The sequence below is a fragment of the Ambystoma mexicanum genome, chromosome 5q (assembly GCF_040938575.1).
Source record: "Ambystoma mexicanum isolate Mex_15411 chromosome 5q, UKY_AmexF1_1, whole genome shotgun sequence".
NCBI classification, from domain to species: Eukaryota; Metazoa; Chordata; class Amphibia; order Caudata; family Ambystomatidae; genus Ambystoma; species Ambystoma mexicanum.
Genome location: NC_090933.1, coordinates 1,073,493,370 through 1,073,508,432, shown reverse-complemented (window position 1 = coordinate 1,073,508,432; position 15,063 = coordinate 1,073,493,370). Strand labels below are relative to the sequence as shown.

The 15,063-nt window shown below is 45.5% G+C and overlaps 1 protein-coding gene across 2 annotated transcripts in view; it reads right to left on the bottom strand.

Moving 5' to 3' along the window:
* The window catches only part of TBC1D31 (TBC1 domain family member 31), a 1,687,314-nt gene that overhangs the window by 735,850 nt on the left and 936,401 nt on the right, over positions 1 to 15,063 (bottom strand). For both annotated transcript variants that reach the window (XM_069621570.1, XM_069621571.1), the window contains exon 12: positions 10,208 to 10,341. In XM_069621570.1, coding sequence (XP_069477671.1) covers positions 10,208 to 10,341 — 134 coding nt within the window. The remainder of the gene's footprint in view (positions 1 to 10,207; positions 10,342 to 15,063) is intronic.

Genomic DNA, 15,063 nt, shown 5'->3' with positions numbered 1-15,063 from the left:
CGTGTCGGCTCCCAGGGCACGAATAGCACCTCATAGATAGCAAGGTCTGGAATGTGACTCTTCCCCCGTATGTAGCTTGCTTCCAAGAACAGAAGCACTGTGTTCTGTTCAACAGAGAAAAGATGTCTCCGCTCTTGCAAAGTTGCATATTGTTACTAGAATAGATATTTGAAGGTGTCATATTCGTCCAAAGTGTCCATCATCAAACGGAGTTCAAAGAAACCCAATAAAGGGGAGTGTTCAACATGTCACAGCTGATTGTATGATATGCATTTTGTATATATGTAACTGATGTACGTAATTCGCTCTCTTGTGTCCCTCGAGGGCTAGAGATACACATTGCGGGGCGTGAGACCGAGTTGACCAACTGAGACTATTTGCTTTGCAATAAACCCTAACTTTGGGAATACAACCTTGTGTCTGGCGTATCTATCGTGTGTGGTGACTTGCCTTGTTTCCATAGACGTGAGGGACCCCTAGGGGCCCCTTTCAAACTTGGTATCATGTATCCATGCCTGCCCACGTCAGCGCCCAATGCCATGTCTCTACAGGAGGTAGCGATGTGGTAGGCTGAAGCCTCAAGCAGGTCCTCAGCAATAAACTTGGCTTCTACCATGCCCGATTTAAGGGATTGTTGTTTCTCATTGGAAAGAAAACTGTGAACATTGCACATTTCAATCCAGAGCTTTTGGTTATCAGTGGTCAGCAGCATGTCAGTGTTGGCATGTCTAAGTGCAAAGAGGCATTGGTGTAGACCATGCGACCATAGGCCTCCAGCAGTTTGTCGATTCAGAGGCTACCACAGCAGAGTGTGGTTGTGGGCAAGTGGTGAGGCAAACTTTTTCAGATGTGAGGGGCCTGTAACGTGCCTCAAGGTGGTGGATTGCACAGAGTGGAGTTTATGGCAAAGCTTGCAAGTTTCCACCAAGATGTCCTTCTGAATTTGTACTCCAGATCTACCAGAGGATCTGAGGGCCAGATCCTCAAAGAGGCATAGCAGCTTTATGCTCTATGCATACCTCTATATCTATAACTCTTGTTGTAGGATTACATTATGTAACGGGCAAAGAAAATCAGTTTGGTTCCTGGCAAACTTAAACGGTTTGGAGGGGTGTGTGTGTGTTACATTAAGCAGAGTGTTTTGAAATGCAAAAGCTCTGACTTCTGTTGCATCGTTACAGATTTTTGTTGTATGCCGAGAACCACCTGTGCATCAAGAAGGCCCTAAAAACGTACCTGTTCCTCTGGGCCATACTAGAATGCCTGCTGGTGTCGACTCACAAATTCACCCAACACCTTATCCTGACATGGCATCAGATGAACAGGTTACTTACCCATGGTAACGTTCTTTCGACTGGATGTTCCTCCCATGTATTCCTCATCTTGAGATATTTCCATATCCAGCTTCAGCTGCTTTGGAAATTTTTTCCAGAAGAGGGCACTGCGTGTCGATGCCAGTCGATTCGATGTCCCTTGGAGGCCTCCCTCTCGATGTGGACCTCATCGATAGTATAAAGCGTGCGCAGCGACCGTTGGCTTCAGTTCCGTTTTAACGTGTATAGGATATCCTACACTCGACAGTTACTCCTCCTGAAAGAGTGAAGACTGCAATCACATGGAAAAATTCTACTGCGGGGCAGGTTAGGAGGGTCAATGAGGAATACGTAGGAAGAACATCCAGTCGAAAGAAGGTTACGGTACCGTGTCCTCCCACATATTCCTCATCTTATGATAAACTCCCAAAGCAGTGTATGTATTCCTGGAGGAGGGAGTCAGAATTTTCAGACTCCTGATAATTTAGGAATTCCTTTATAGGTCTGTGTGCACATAATGTAGCACTGCCTTTCCAAATAAACTATCCCGGCTTGAGGAAGAGTCCAGATTATAGTGTTTGGGGAAAGTGTGTACGGACGACCATGTGGCTGCCGCACATATATTTTTAATTGGGACTCCCCTCTGTAAGGCAGAGGAGGTAGCCATGCCCCTGGTCGAATGAGCTCTAAGGCCCTCTGGAGGATCCTTTCCAGCTAATCTGTAGCATTCAGATATTCCTAATATGTTCTATCTTGATAAAAGCCATACCCAACTTGTGGGCCGTGTAGCCTTCAAAAAGTTGGTCATCCTGTCTTAGATTAGACATCCTGGAGATGTAGAAACCAAGTGCAAGCCTTGGATCAAAATCCTGTGTAACCTTTCCTCTTCCTTTCCAGGATGAGGAGGATAAAATGAAGGTAGAATTATTTTCTGAGTTAAATGAAACTCAGACAAATTCTTAGGTAAGAAGGTAGGTTTAACATTTAGGACCACTCTGTCCTTATAGACGATTATGTAAGGAGGCTTGCAGAACAAGGCCTTAAGTTCACTCACCCTTCGGGCTGATGTGATGGCCACTAAGTCTTAATTACTTACCTGTAACTGTATTTCTCCAGCATTGGTATCTTTCATAGATTCACAAGCTTGAATATTCCCCGTCATCAGACCGGGAATCCTCAGTGATTTAAAATAATTATTAATACATACACTTTTACATTATTTCCATAGAAAAATTGTAATGTGGATTGCCCATTATACCCAATGAGGCATTCACTTGTTTATTCGGCTCAGGGTACACCAGAGCCCATTGATGCAACAGAACTACAAGGTTCTCCACCACGACCCAGCGAGCCCATCGCTCGAAGCATGGTTCCTGAATAGTGGAAATTAGAAAACCTAACTCTTCCTGCAGAATGCTGGGACATAATCAAAGCATCTAGAGCTCCGTCCAGACAGACCGGAAATGGACACGTTTCACCAAATGGTGTGAGACTTCACTTTTAGACCCACTCACTGCGTCAGTGGAACAAGTGTTACCATACCTATTACACCTAGCAAAAGCGGGGCTCTCCCTGGCCTCCATTAAGGTACATCTATCCGCCATATCGGCCTAATTGACAAATCCTAATCAATCATCTTTACTCACCAATCCAGCGATTAAAATATTTCTTAAAGGGTTGCTGCATACCTTCCCACCAACAACAACACCGGTGCCCCCTTGGAGCCTGAACACGGTCCTGGCAGCACTCATGGAATCACCATATGAACCCATACATAGTATGACATGATGTTTCTATCCTGGAAAGCTGCGTTCGGGGTAGCCATCACATCGGCTAGGTAGATCAGCGAACTGCAAGCCTTATCATCGGAACCACCGGTCACCCTGTTCCAGAGAGACTGCGTCATCCTTAAAACGCATTCTCATTTCCTACCCAAGGTTCTATCGGAAACGTCACTCTCAGAGCGTATTGTACACATGACCTTTTTCAGCAAGCACACTTCAAACGCAGAGAGAACACTGCACTCACTAGATGTTGCCCGAGTTCTCAAATTTTACATTCAAACGACCAAAGAGTTCAGTGCTTCTCCAAGGCTTTTCATAGCATTTTCAGGTCGCACTAAAGGACAACATATTTCTAAGCAAAGTCTTGCACGCTGGGTGACTAAATGCATAAGTCACTGCCATCAGTCTAAAGGTGACCCACTCACTAGACCTCCTACAGCTCACTCCACCAGGGGAAGAGCAGCCTTGGTCGCCTTTCACGCTGGAGTACCAGTAAAAGACATCTGCAGAGCGGCTACCTGGAGGACGCTACACACATTCGGCAAGCATTATTGCTCGACTGAAGAGACCAACAAGCAATGTACAGGCAGTCCTCTGCCACATATTTGCATAAGGTAGGAGCAGCCTTCTCCTGCCTTCCCTAGTAAATGTGACCTATGCTGAGTTGCTATACATTAGGTATTCTGAAGACCAAGGCGTTAAAGAAATTTGGTCATGCTTAACTGCTTGGTATTCTATCCAAGCATGTGATTTATGAAGGATCCAATGCTGGAGAAGTCTTAGTTACTTACCTGTAACTGTATTTCGCCAGCATTGGTATCTTTTATAGATTCACATGCGCCCACCCGCCTCCCCTGAGAGGCTGCTCCAAGGCCCGGCGGCAGTCATCATACATGTAGTCTACTCACGGCTCAAAATCTGAAGATGGCTGCCTGGGGTGAAGATTAAGCCCTGCCACCTCATTGGTTAGGGTCATAAAGGAGCAAAGTGAAGTGGAGGGATTAAACAAGTGAATGCCTCATTGGGCATAATGGGCAATCCCCATTCAATTGTTCTATGGAAATAATGTAAAAATGTATGTACTAATAATTATTTTAAATCACTGAGGATTCCCGGTCTGACGACAGGGAATATTCAAGCATGTGAATCTATGAAAGATCCAATGCTGGAGAAAAGGATGGTCTTTAAAGTTAATAACGTTAAAGTACAGGAATGGATTGGCTCAAAAGGAGCACACATTAGAAATTTCAACACCAAGTTGAGGTCCCCAATTGTGACTTGAAAGGGGAACGGAGGAAATGTATTTGTCAGTCCTTTTAAGAATTGGATAACTAGTGGGATCTTGCAGAAATATACCTCTTCAGAGGAGCACTTATAAATAGAGACCGCTGCCAGATACCCCTTGATTGTGCCAACCTGGAGCCCCAGATTGGCCAGGTGTAATAAGAATGACAACACCATATGTGTGCTGTAAAAGGATCCACATTCTTATCCCTGCACCAGCTGCAGAATTTGTTCCAACAGGACTTTGTTGCTGGTCTTCTGGCCGAAAGCAAAATCTCCATTACATCGTCCGGGAGGTCCCAATCCTTGTATCTCAACCTCTCAGAAACCATGCGTGAAGGTTGAGTATCTTGACCTGTGGATGGAGAACCTGACCCTCCTCTCTCTAGAGAAGGTCCTCTCTTTGGGGAATACGTATTGGAGGGCAGATGGACATGTCCAATAAGACAAGTCTGGGTTCCATGCCCTCCTGGTCCAATCCGGAACAATTAGGATCATGGATTTCCTGAGCCTCCTCAACCTCCTGATGGAATGAAAGGGACTGGAGGAAACCCATACAGGAGTGGAAACTCGAAGTCCATTATGAACGCGTCCTCTAGAGCTCTTCGTGGGGGAAATTCCCTTGAGCAGTACTGCTCGCACTTCCGGTTGACACCGGTCACAAACAGATCCACTTGAGGTGATCCTCAAAGGGTGAAGATCTCTTGAAAGACTTCCTTAGCTAATTCCCACTCGTGGGAGACTGTGCTCTGCCTGATCAGAGCGTCTGCCGCTGTATTCCCCACTCCGGCAAAGATGAACTGCTGATAGGGAGATTCCTTCTTCAATTGCCCCGAAGCAGAGCTGCATTGCCTTTCTGCACAGTGGTAGTGACCCCTACGCCTCCTCTCTTGTTGAGGTAGTAAATGGCCACTGTGTTGCCCGTCATTATCAGGAAATTCTTCCCCCGGGCACACAGGCCTTCGGCGCTAGTCTGATTGCCCTCAGCTCCAAAAGGTTGATCTGTAGTTTGGACTCCGATGGACACCAATGACCGCTGATTGTCAGATCATGGGCATGCGGCTTCCCACCCTGTTAGAGAAGCGTCCGTTACTACCAATATCTCCGTCCATGGCTGCCAAAAAGGTTCTCCCTTCAGAAATGTTGTCCCCGCAGGCCCACCTCAGTAGATCCTGTGCGACCCTGCTTGGAACATGAAGGAGATCTGACACCCTGCCTGAGAATTGAGACCATTGAGTCCTGAGAGCCCACTGGAGAGATCTCATTCTCAGACACGCATCTGGCACCATGAAAATGCAGGATGCCATGAGGCCGAGCAACCTCAGAAAGTCGAAGGCCGGGAGCCGCTGGGCACTTTGGAATTTGGTGACCATCTGCAGAATGTCTTGAGCCCTCACCTCTGGTGGCGAGGCTTTTTCCAGGGATGCATCCAGGACTGCTCCGATGAATTGGAGCCTTTTTGCAATGGTGTCATGTGCGACTTCTTGAAGTTGAGAGAGAAGCCCAGTCCATGGAGAGGGTGACAGGTGTAGCTGAGATGTTCCAGGGCCTGTTTGGGGGAACTGGCCCTAATCAGCCAATTGTCCAGGTAGGGGTAGACTTCAATCCCCCATATCCTGAGACTCGCTGCCGTCACCGCCATCAACTTGGTGAAAGCCCTCGGGCGGAGGTCAGCCCAAATGGCAGAACTCGAAACTGATAATGAGAACCGCCAACAGTGAACCTCAGGTACCGTCTGTGCTTGTGATGGATTGGCACATGAAAGTATCCTGAAAGTCCAATGATACCATCCAGTCCTGAAGCTGGAGGGCCTGAAGGATCTGTGAAAGGGTAACCATCTTGAAATTGTCTTTCAAGTCTCTCAAGATGGGTCTTAATCCTCTGTCCTTTTTGGGGATTAGGAAGTACGGGGAGTACCAACCATTGTTCCTCTACGCTACAGGTACTGGTTATATAGCACCTTTCTCTAGCAGGGTGAAGATTTCCTGCATAAGGAGAGGATCTGGAAGTTTGAAAGATCTGTTCCCTGGTGGATAACGTAGAGGCTTTTTTAGAAAGGGAAGGCAGTAACCCTGGGAAACTGTTTCCAATGCCCATGCATCTGAAGTAATGCCTCGCCATTCTTTCAGATGCAGTGAGAGTCTGCCTCCCACCAGGGTCTTGTGAGCTAAGGCCTCAGAGAGGTTTCGAGGCAGCTGAAGCAGTTGCCGATAGAAAAGTAGCCGCTGCCTGGGCGGTCTTAGTACCTCTTCCCTGTCCACCGCGGGGCAATCTTTTTTGACCTCTTTAATTCAACAGTCCTCTCCCCCTTCCAACTGAGTAAAAGCAAATGGACGTACCCCTCCAAGGTGTCCCGGTAGGGCGGTTTTGTGGTAGTCTAAAAACAGCACCAAGGGAATTGTGTGGCGCTTTGAAGGTCTGCAGCTTCTCCAGGCCCTCGTCAGCCTTGTCACCAAATAAATGTGTGGTGTCAAAGGGCATGTTAAGTCTGGACTGCACATCTGGAGAAAAAACAGACTTTAACTAGGCAAATCTGCGCATTACTGTACTAGCCACCATTGTCCTTCAAATACTGTCAGCAGTGTCGAGACCTGTCTGGAGGGATTCGCACATTGCGTCTTTCCCATCCTTGATTAGATTTAAAAATCTGTCTCTTTCCTCCCCTTCGGGGATATGTTCATCCTCCATTGCTATACATTCCCAAAGTGTAAAAGTGAACCTGAACAATGTGCACGTAGCATTCACTGACTTTAGGGCCATACTCCCTGCATAGAAAACTTTCTTGGCCAAAGCGTCGCAAGGCTGGTCATCTCTGTCTGGGGGACTAGTTGGGTATGCATTTTGTTTTGAGATGGACGTGAAGCCTGCACTATCAAACTTTCAGGAGTCGAGTTTTGTCTGATAACCGAAGTCACTACTGGACGCCCTGTGTTTAGATGTTAGTTTTTTATTTACTGCCTGAATTAACTCTTGCGTCTCCCAATTGGCATTTACCCACCTTTGCACAGCCACATGAAAGGGAAGAATAGGATCTTCCTGGGGTCCTTTATCAAGGATGTCAGTAAGATCATCCTTGCTCATATATTGGTGTGGGTCTTTTCTACTGCATGTATTCAACCACCTTGGACATTAATGGTCAGTAGGATCAGGTCTCCCAAATTCTAATACCGGGAGACATATCTAGTTCACTTGCATTTTGCAGGGACTCCTGTACATTTATAATCCTTAATTCCTCTGAGATCAAGGGTTTAGGAACCAAAGGTGTTCCATATTGTAGGCCGACGGGACGTAAATCATCAGAGGAATGTTCTACATTCTTATAAATAGAAGAAAGTAATCCAAGAAAATCCTTTCTTGGTAGTGGAGTGTATGATTTTTCAATAATCCTCGATGGCGGCGTAGAGATTTTTGACTCATTCTGTGAAAACATGAAAATAATATGAGGCCGGGAAGCCCAGAAAGAAACACACCAACACAGGTTACAAAGAACATACAAGTGTTTTATTTAAAAGCTACAACAGTTACCAAAGTCAATTGACAAACGGATAGCTATTCGGCTCTCAGAGTAACATAACGAACTTCAACGAGAGTTCAATGCGTTAGTGAGAGAGACCGCACATTGGAATACTTGGGTCTTTTATACTGTTTGTCCAGCCCTTGGCCAACCCTCTCGCGGGTTAACCATTCTACGAGCCGGGCCTATGGGTTCCTTGCCAGGTCAATCCTTTAATATATGCATTTTTATTAGTTTTTGCTGATATAGTTGTACATTTACACATAGGTCAACAGTAGGACAAGGTCTCAGTTCGTGACCCCGACAAGTGGCCTGCAGGCATATTAATTATTCATGTGTACGGAGGTCACAACGGCCAGAATCTTACTCAGAATGTCATTCGGCCTCCATTTTGATGTTCAGGGTGACTTCCATATAACAAGAGAACCTAAAATGGCGGCTTAATCCAAGATGGCGACTTACATTACTTTCTCTAAGGTCAAGACCTTGCCGTGGAGTTTGTTCGCATACAATGTTTAGACAACTTGGCGTAGGCCAATACACATACAATTGTTACGATAGGAGGCATAATATTGTTTCAATTCCGACAATTGGACGCTTTCAGGACTTTTTAAGGGCAGACAAGGAGTCTTTTGCCGCTGATGGCGTCAATTACTTATTCCTCGAAGGAGATTTGTCTCGGCTGGAGGGATCCTTTGACCGCTCTCCAGGGGTTTTTTCCTTGCCTACCAGGCTCGAGGGCGCAGAGGTTTTGTCCTCATCTTTTTTTCTTGTCGAGTTTTTCAACTTGGGCATGGCTTTCATGAGTCTTCGAGGGGGCAAAGGCCACATTATCGAATATTTTCATCATTTTTGCTCTGAAACTTTCCCACTCAGCGGGAGAGGCTGATTTCATGGGGCACTTGACCTGTTCTGTGAGGAACTCGACAACGAGGAAGTCTGGCGACCTATGGTGCCTTTTCTTCGAACATTGCGATGATGAAGAGTGGTGAGAGCCACTGCGTGATCATGATCTTTTTGTCTTCGTTCGACGAGGAGAAACATTTCTTGACTCGTTTTTCCAACAGAGTTGTCGATGGGGTTTCAGAAATACCTGCCGCTAGTTTTCCCCTTCGCTTTTCCAGGGCTTTCGCGATCATCGATAGGCAGGCCTTACGGTCAAAGGTAGCTTGATAGGAACCCAGGCACTGCAGACATACCCGATGGGGGTCCGTACGGGACCTCTTCACCCCGCAGTCCAGGCACTTCTTAAACCCCTATCTCGGAGCTGATGATGCTGATGGCACTGCCATTTGTAAGGAATTTTATCGAAGATTCTCGTAGAGAACCGAAGTGCACCATATCCGAAGAGATAGCTTTTGCAGAAAAACGAACTGAAGCCAACAGTTGATGCGTGCGCTTTATACCATCGATGACGTCGACATCAAGACAGAGGCCTCCGATGGACATCGAGTAAACAGGCATCGACACACAGCACTCTCATCGACGCACAGCACCCTCTGCTGGAAATAATTTCCAAAGTAGCTGAAGCTGGATATGGAAATATCATAAGACGAGGAATACGTGGGAGGACACAATCCATTTGAAATACTGTTACAGGCCTAACCAGAGCTGGTGCCCTCCACATATTTAGCTCTCATCTGGCAGTTACACTGAACTCTGCACTAGAACACCCCCCATCAAGATAATTATTACAACATCCCACTATGATTTTACAGAGCCCTTCAGTTGCATCAAGGCCTTGCTGGAATGCAGCTAGCTGCCCTGCTGTAAAAAGTGTGTACCCTACTCTATTACCGTGTTGCCACCCTCTCCTTTCCCATCACTATGCTGTGAAGCAGCCCATACCTGCATGTGGCACTACACAAGATTCTAAAAATAAACATTGTGCAAGTTTTCTATCTCATTACTTTGTATTACTTTTTCAAACTGACACAATCCTTACACATTTTATTTGCAAAATAATTAAATTCAGGAAGATGTCAACTACTAGACTACAAAATGATTGTGTCCATGATCTAGAATGATCAACAAATGTATTGTACATTTCTATATTATTTTTTTTGTCCATATGTTGCAGGGACATAATAGACAACCAATAGAAATATATTCTGTTCTACTAGGGAAACATATTCTACAGTCTTAATTAAGAATATGAGCAGCTGACTAAGCTGTTTATTTGTTACTCAATGCAAAGGAGCAAGTGGGGACCACACAGAATTAACTCCGGTTACAAGAAAAGATAGAAACCAGTTTTTATTCAAAACAGTCAGTGACCATAAATTCATTTAACATTTTTTTTTGCTGGTTACCTGAGAAGTGACTCCATAATTCACAAAATGTTTAAGGACCTCCTTGTCATGGTGAGTCAACACATTTTCAACCATACTTAGGATGTTGATAGGAGGGTTGGGAAAATATTCAAACCAATGCTGGCACCAATTAACTATATTAGGAATTAAAAAGGTAGATTAGTACTGGAGAGATTCTCACTATGCGTTAACGCAAACAGATGTATTCAAATTTGTCAGAACTTCAATGATTCATTAGGACACATAAATTCCATTATAGACCTCCCCTCAGCCAAACAAAATATTTGGAATGATGTCTAAATGTCCATTATGTTCCAGGCGAGTTATGTGGTTCTCCCCCATTGGCCAATTTCTGGGTCATAAAAGCCGGTGTGGCTCGGAAATGGGATAATGAGAGGGGGAATGGAGCTCTCCCAGGCACTGTAACGAAAGAGCTCTCAGCGTGGCACTCCCACCCATCACAGGAGTGCTGTTCTGAGTGCCCGCTGTCCACACTTCTCCCCTCCTCGCACCGACCAGATGCAGCCCAGGCACCACTGGGTTGTGCCCACGATACTTCCCTGAAATTCCGGTAGCTCCGGGCATTTGTGATCAAGGTGAATGGCTCTGCCCCCAGAGGGCTCACACCATCTTGGCCAGGCCTCGCAGAAGTCTCCCCGCCTTGCTTCTGAAGCACCTTATCTTTGCCGAGCTGCACCTAGCAGACGTGGTGTGGCCTTTGCATCTGACGCACCTTATCTTTGCAATGCTGCACTTGATAGATAGGCCCTGCTAAGTATAGTTGGCCCTGTCACGTTTTCTACATACTGAGAAACCAGGGTAGTAGCCAGTTTCGTGCAGACACCCTAGACAAACTGACTCTCTTTTTTAAAGGCCCACCCCACCATGGAACATAATGGCTGTATAGACCTTCCTCCTCGTGCTGTACTAGGAGTTATGGGCCCGTAAACCTTGTTTAACGCTCTCACTGCGCTCATGCCTTTCACCCAGTCTTCAGGGCCCAAAACTCCCAGCTCAGTCAGGCTCTATAAAGCTTAAGTATAGACCTAATTCCAAACATTCTGATTTGAGCAGCAGCCTGAAAAGCGGCGCATACAAACACATATTCAGCTACGTAAAGGAAGGGAGGAATGTATGGAATTAAAGTCCAGAAAGTAATACAATGTAAAAGTTCTTTGTACTAGATACATGATAATTACATAAATAATACAGGTTCATTGTGTGTTCGGTACAATAAAATACTTTTGTTTTGAGTTTCACAACCCCATGTGCTTTGGTGCTTGGAAAAGATCACTATCCTTTGATTTAACAACCATTAGCCGACCTATAGCCCTTGTCCCTGGGCACTTTACTTACTCTGGGAAACAGTATATCCCAGAGAAGGTATTTAAACCTTGGGAAAGGCTGAAAAGGTTTCCCTGTGCCACTGCACTGAGGGTGCTGTGTGATAACTGAAAAGATGATGCCTATGGAGTTCGTATGGTAAGACTCCATAACCAAAAGAAACACAAGAGTAAACACACGAGAGAGGGAAAAAGGGTGAGACTCTCCAGGTAAAAAAATCAAGTCCTCAAAATCCAGCAAAGTTGCTGGGGGTCTCCAAGACGAAGGGAATTAGCACCTTTATGAGAATTCTCCCCAACAATAAAGATGTCTAATAAAATATTATAACTTCATGATTTATTTATTTATTGTCTCTATATCTATATTTCAGCATAGCAGCTTTGGCTACAGAGCAACCTGCTATATGGGTCAGAGAATTTTCTCATGAAATTGTTGCGTAAGAGTGTTTTACAGGATTATTTTTGCCGTAGTGTGCATAATGGCAGATAGTATCTAAAGGTAACAGAGGTATAAACTAGAGGAAAGTGGCTTTGACTATGGTGTGAGATTCGAATTTGTGATTGATTACTAGTGCCATTGGGGTTCAGGACCAATGTTAGGTGCCTAATTGAGGTTTTTATTTATTTTTTACATATCCAGATTTACTGGCAAATGCGAAGCGAAAGAGGTAGGCGTTTAATTTATTCAGACACCCAAATATTGGTTATGTAACTGAGGTTATCACTGTGACGTAAAATTGGAACTAGTCCTTAATAGGTTTGAATAGATGTGGTTGCATCTCAATACCTTCTTTACATTTCAGTAACTGCTTTGCAGTGTTTGGCAATTCGCCTCTAAACGGACTTGGAATTCAAGTCGTGCTACCACAGAAGGTACATTTGACTATAATTTTTATTTCTGATAATGGGCAGAGCAACTCTCTGGTCGTGTTTCACTTAATGGAGCTCAAAACTAATGAAAACGTTTCTGTATATTTTCATGTCTCCCCGTTTGTTATTTTTGACTACATTCTACATATCTTCTTTGCTGTGACTTCCGCAATTTTGTATGTATATTTTTATTTGATATCTTTCTATGAATATTAACCAAATGTTATTGTTTGTTATGTGGTGTAACCGCCCCTATGTCACCTACTTGTTGGGGGATTTGTGATGTAAATTTTGCTTTTTACTATTTATGAAATTCTAACTATTGAATACTAATTATGTAATATCAGCCTCGGAAGAAGAGCTGGATAGCTCGAAACACGTGTCCGGCTGAATACCTCTACATAATAAATGCAAATTGGCATTTAGATTTTGGACTCTTTGTGGCGCAGTGTCTCTGGAATTATCGTTCATATTTTTTAAACAGGCCAACAACATTACACTTGACCAAAGAATACCTTGCTCAAAATACTTATGTTAGGGCCATATTCCATTTTTGGGGGTTCTGCAGTCTGCTTTTATGGGACACCCTACTCTGCTGAACTCTCCGTTTGACTCCATCCAGTTTTCATTCTATGAGTAAATGGAGTTCTATGTGATAATTCCTCATTTTGAAGCCCGAACACAAAAAAGCCCGATTTATTTCGGCTGATTTTGTGTTTTCAAAATGCCAAATTATTACATTATACCCCCGTTCCCTGCCAAACCCCCCATTAAGGTGATCCCACCCCACCCCACACTTCTGCGTTGTTTCCTTCCTTTTATTTTAGGAGATTTCACCCTTGCACCCCTCTTACCTCTCCTGACAGCCTCCGTTCCCAATCCATCGCATTCACCGACACACAAACTGTCTCACTAACCCACTCCTTGCCCCAAACTTCCCCACCACAATCTTTTCCTCTGCTCCAATATATACACACACACACACACACACACTGACGAATCCTGAGATGTTGTTACTTCTCCCCGAGGAGGAGACCCTTCCCATGAGGCCAGGGAGGTGAGGCTGCTACCCAACAGTGCCCCTGGGGGTGGTACTACTCAGCGGGAGGATCTCGTTGGGAGGGACTCCCCTCTGGGGATCAGGGAGGACATCTCGGGAGAACGCAGTACAACACCCCTCACCCTCCACCCAATTCCTTCGCACCCCCTTGTCCCATGCCACACACCTCCATGTTACACTCTCCCATGTATATCTGCAAGGTTGATGAGGCAGCAGTCACTGAGACGAGGAAGAGTAGGGATGACTAGACTATGACTTCAGTAAGAGGTACTGAGACGAGGAGGAGGTGCAGAGCCATAACACATCCTCATTGGTACCTGAATGAGCGATGTAGACGCCATCGCCCATTCCAAATAAAGACTGCAGATGGACTTACATTATCATCAGGAGCTCCCAGGAGGAACCAAGAGCTGGGAGGACGTCCAGCGCCAAAAGGAGAGGTTGCTTCCCCGGGCACGAGAAGGGCAATAGAGGCGTCCCTACCTGGTCTGCCATGTACAGGCGCACTGGAGAGCTGGGGAAATGGGAGTCCTGATGCAGGAAACTGCTGGACGGCGCAGTCGTGGAGGGACGGATAGCCCGCCCAGAATGAAATGCTGCAAAGCCGCTGCAAGGACTGTGGAAGCAGCAGAAGAATGAGAGAAGCTAACAAGGATGTAGAAAGTGCCCAGGTCCACCGAATGAGGAACGTCTGAGACCCAGAAGGTACATGGGCTGTCGGGGACAGGAGAAACCTCAAACCAAGGATCTGGGACCCATATATAACACAGAGAAATACTCTAAACAATAGTACCTGGCATGAGAGTAAACCAGGTCTATAGGAGTAAAGTACAGAGAAGAGTGCACGATCTGGCACACACAACCTGAGAGGGAGAGCATCACTCGTTATTTTCATGGCAGTAGCAGGCAGGGTAGTGAACCAGTTCTGCCAAAACAAATCCCTGAAGGAACGATAAAAAGCCTGAGAAAGACCAGGGGAAGGGAGACATTCCCCCTGGCATTGTGAACTGTGATAAAAAGCCTGAGAGTCCAGTTGAAGGGAGACATAACGCCTGGTGTTGTGAACTATGAAACTAAAGCCAAGAAATGCCAGGGAAAGGGCCGGCCGGCTCACCACTTGGGCCAATCACACAAGAGTGCGACTTGAGTTACCAAGGTAACTCAGTCCAGGGTGCCTAAACCCCCTCCCACAACCCCCTGTGGTACCCAGACATAGTGGCACCACTTTTGGAGGCTTCTGTGGAGAAGCCCGCCAAAAAGTGGAACAAAGGGCTCAACTTGGGTTGGAGTCACAGAAGAGAACACAAACGCCATTTTAGAATCGAGTTCTGGCAAAAAATACCAACCGGTCGAATTAATATTATTTAAATAAACCGGCGGTATGTTCGAGGCTATAAGAATTAAATATTTAAAGTTGGCAGTCTCGAACAATGGGAAAATCCCATAGAGAGATATTTGCGGTCAAATATAAAAAGTAGTATCCACTGACACCAGCCAAAACTCGATCAGGGGGGACGGAGACGTGCCCCCTCGAACAACAGACCCCGGGGCAATCGAATTGCCCCGACCAGTACGTCCACAAT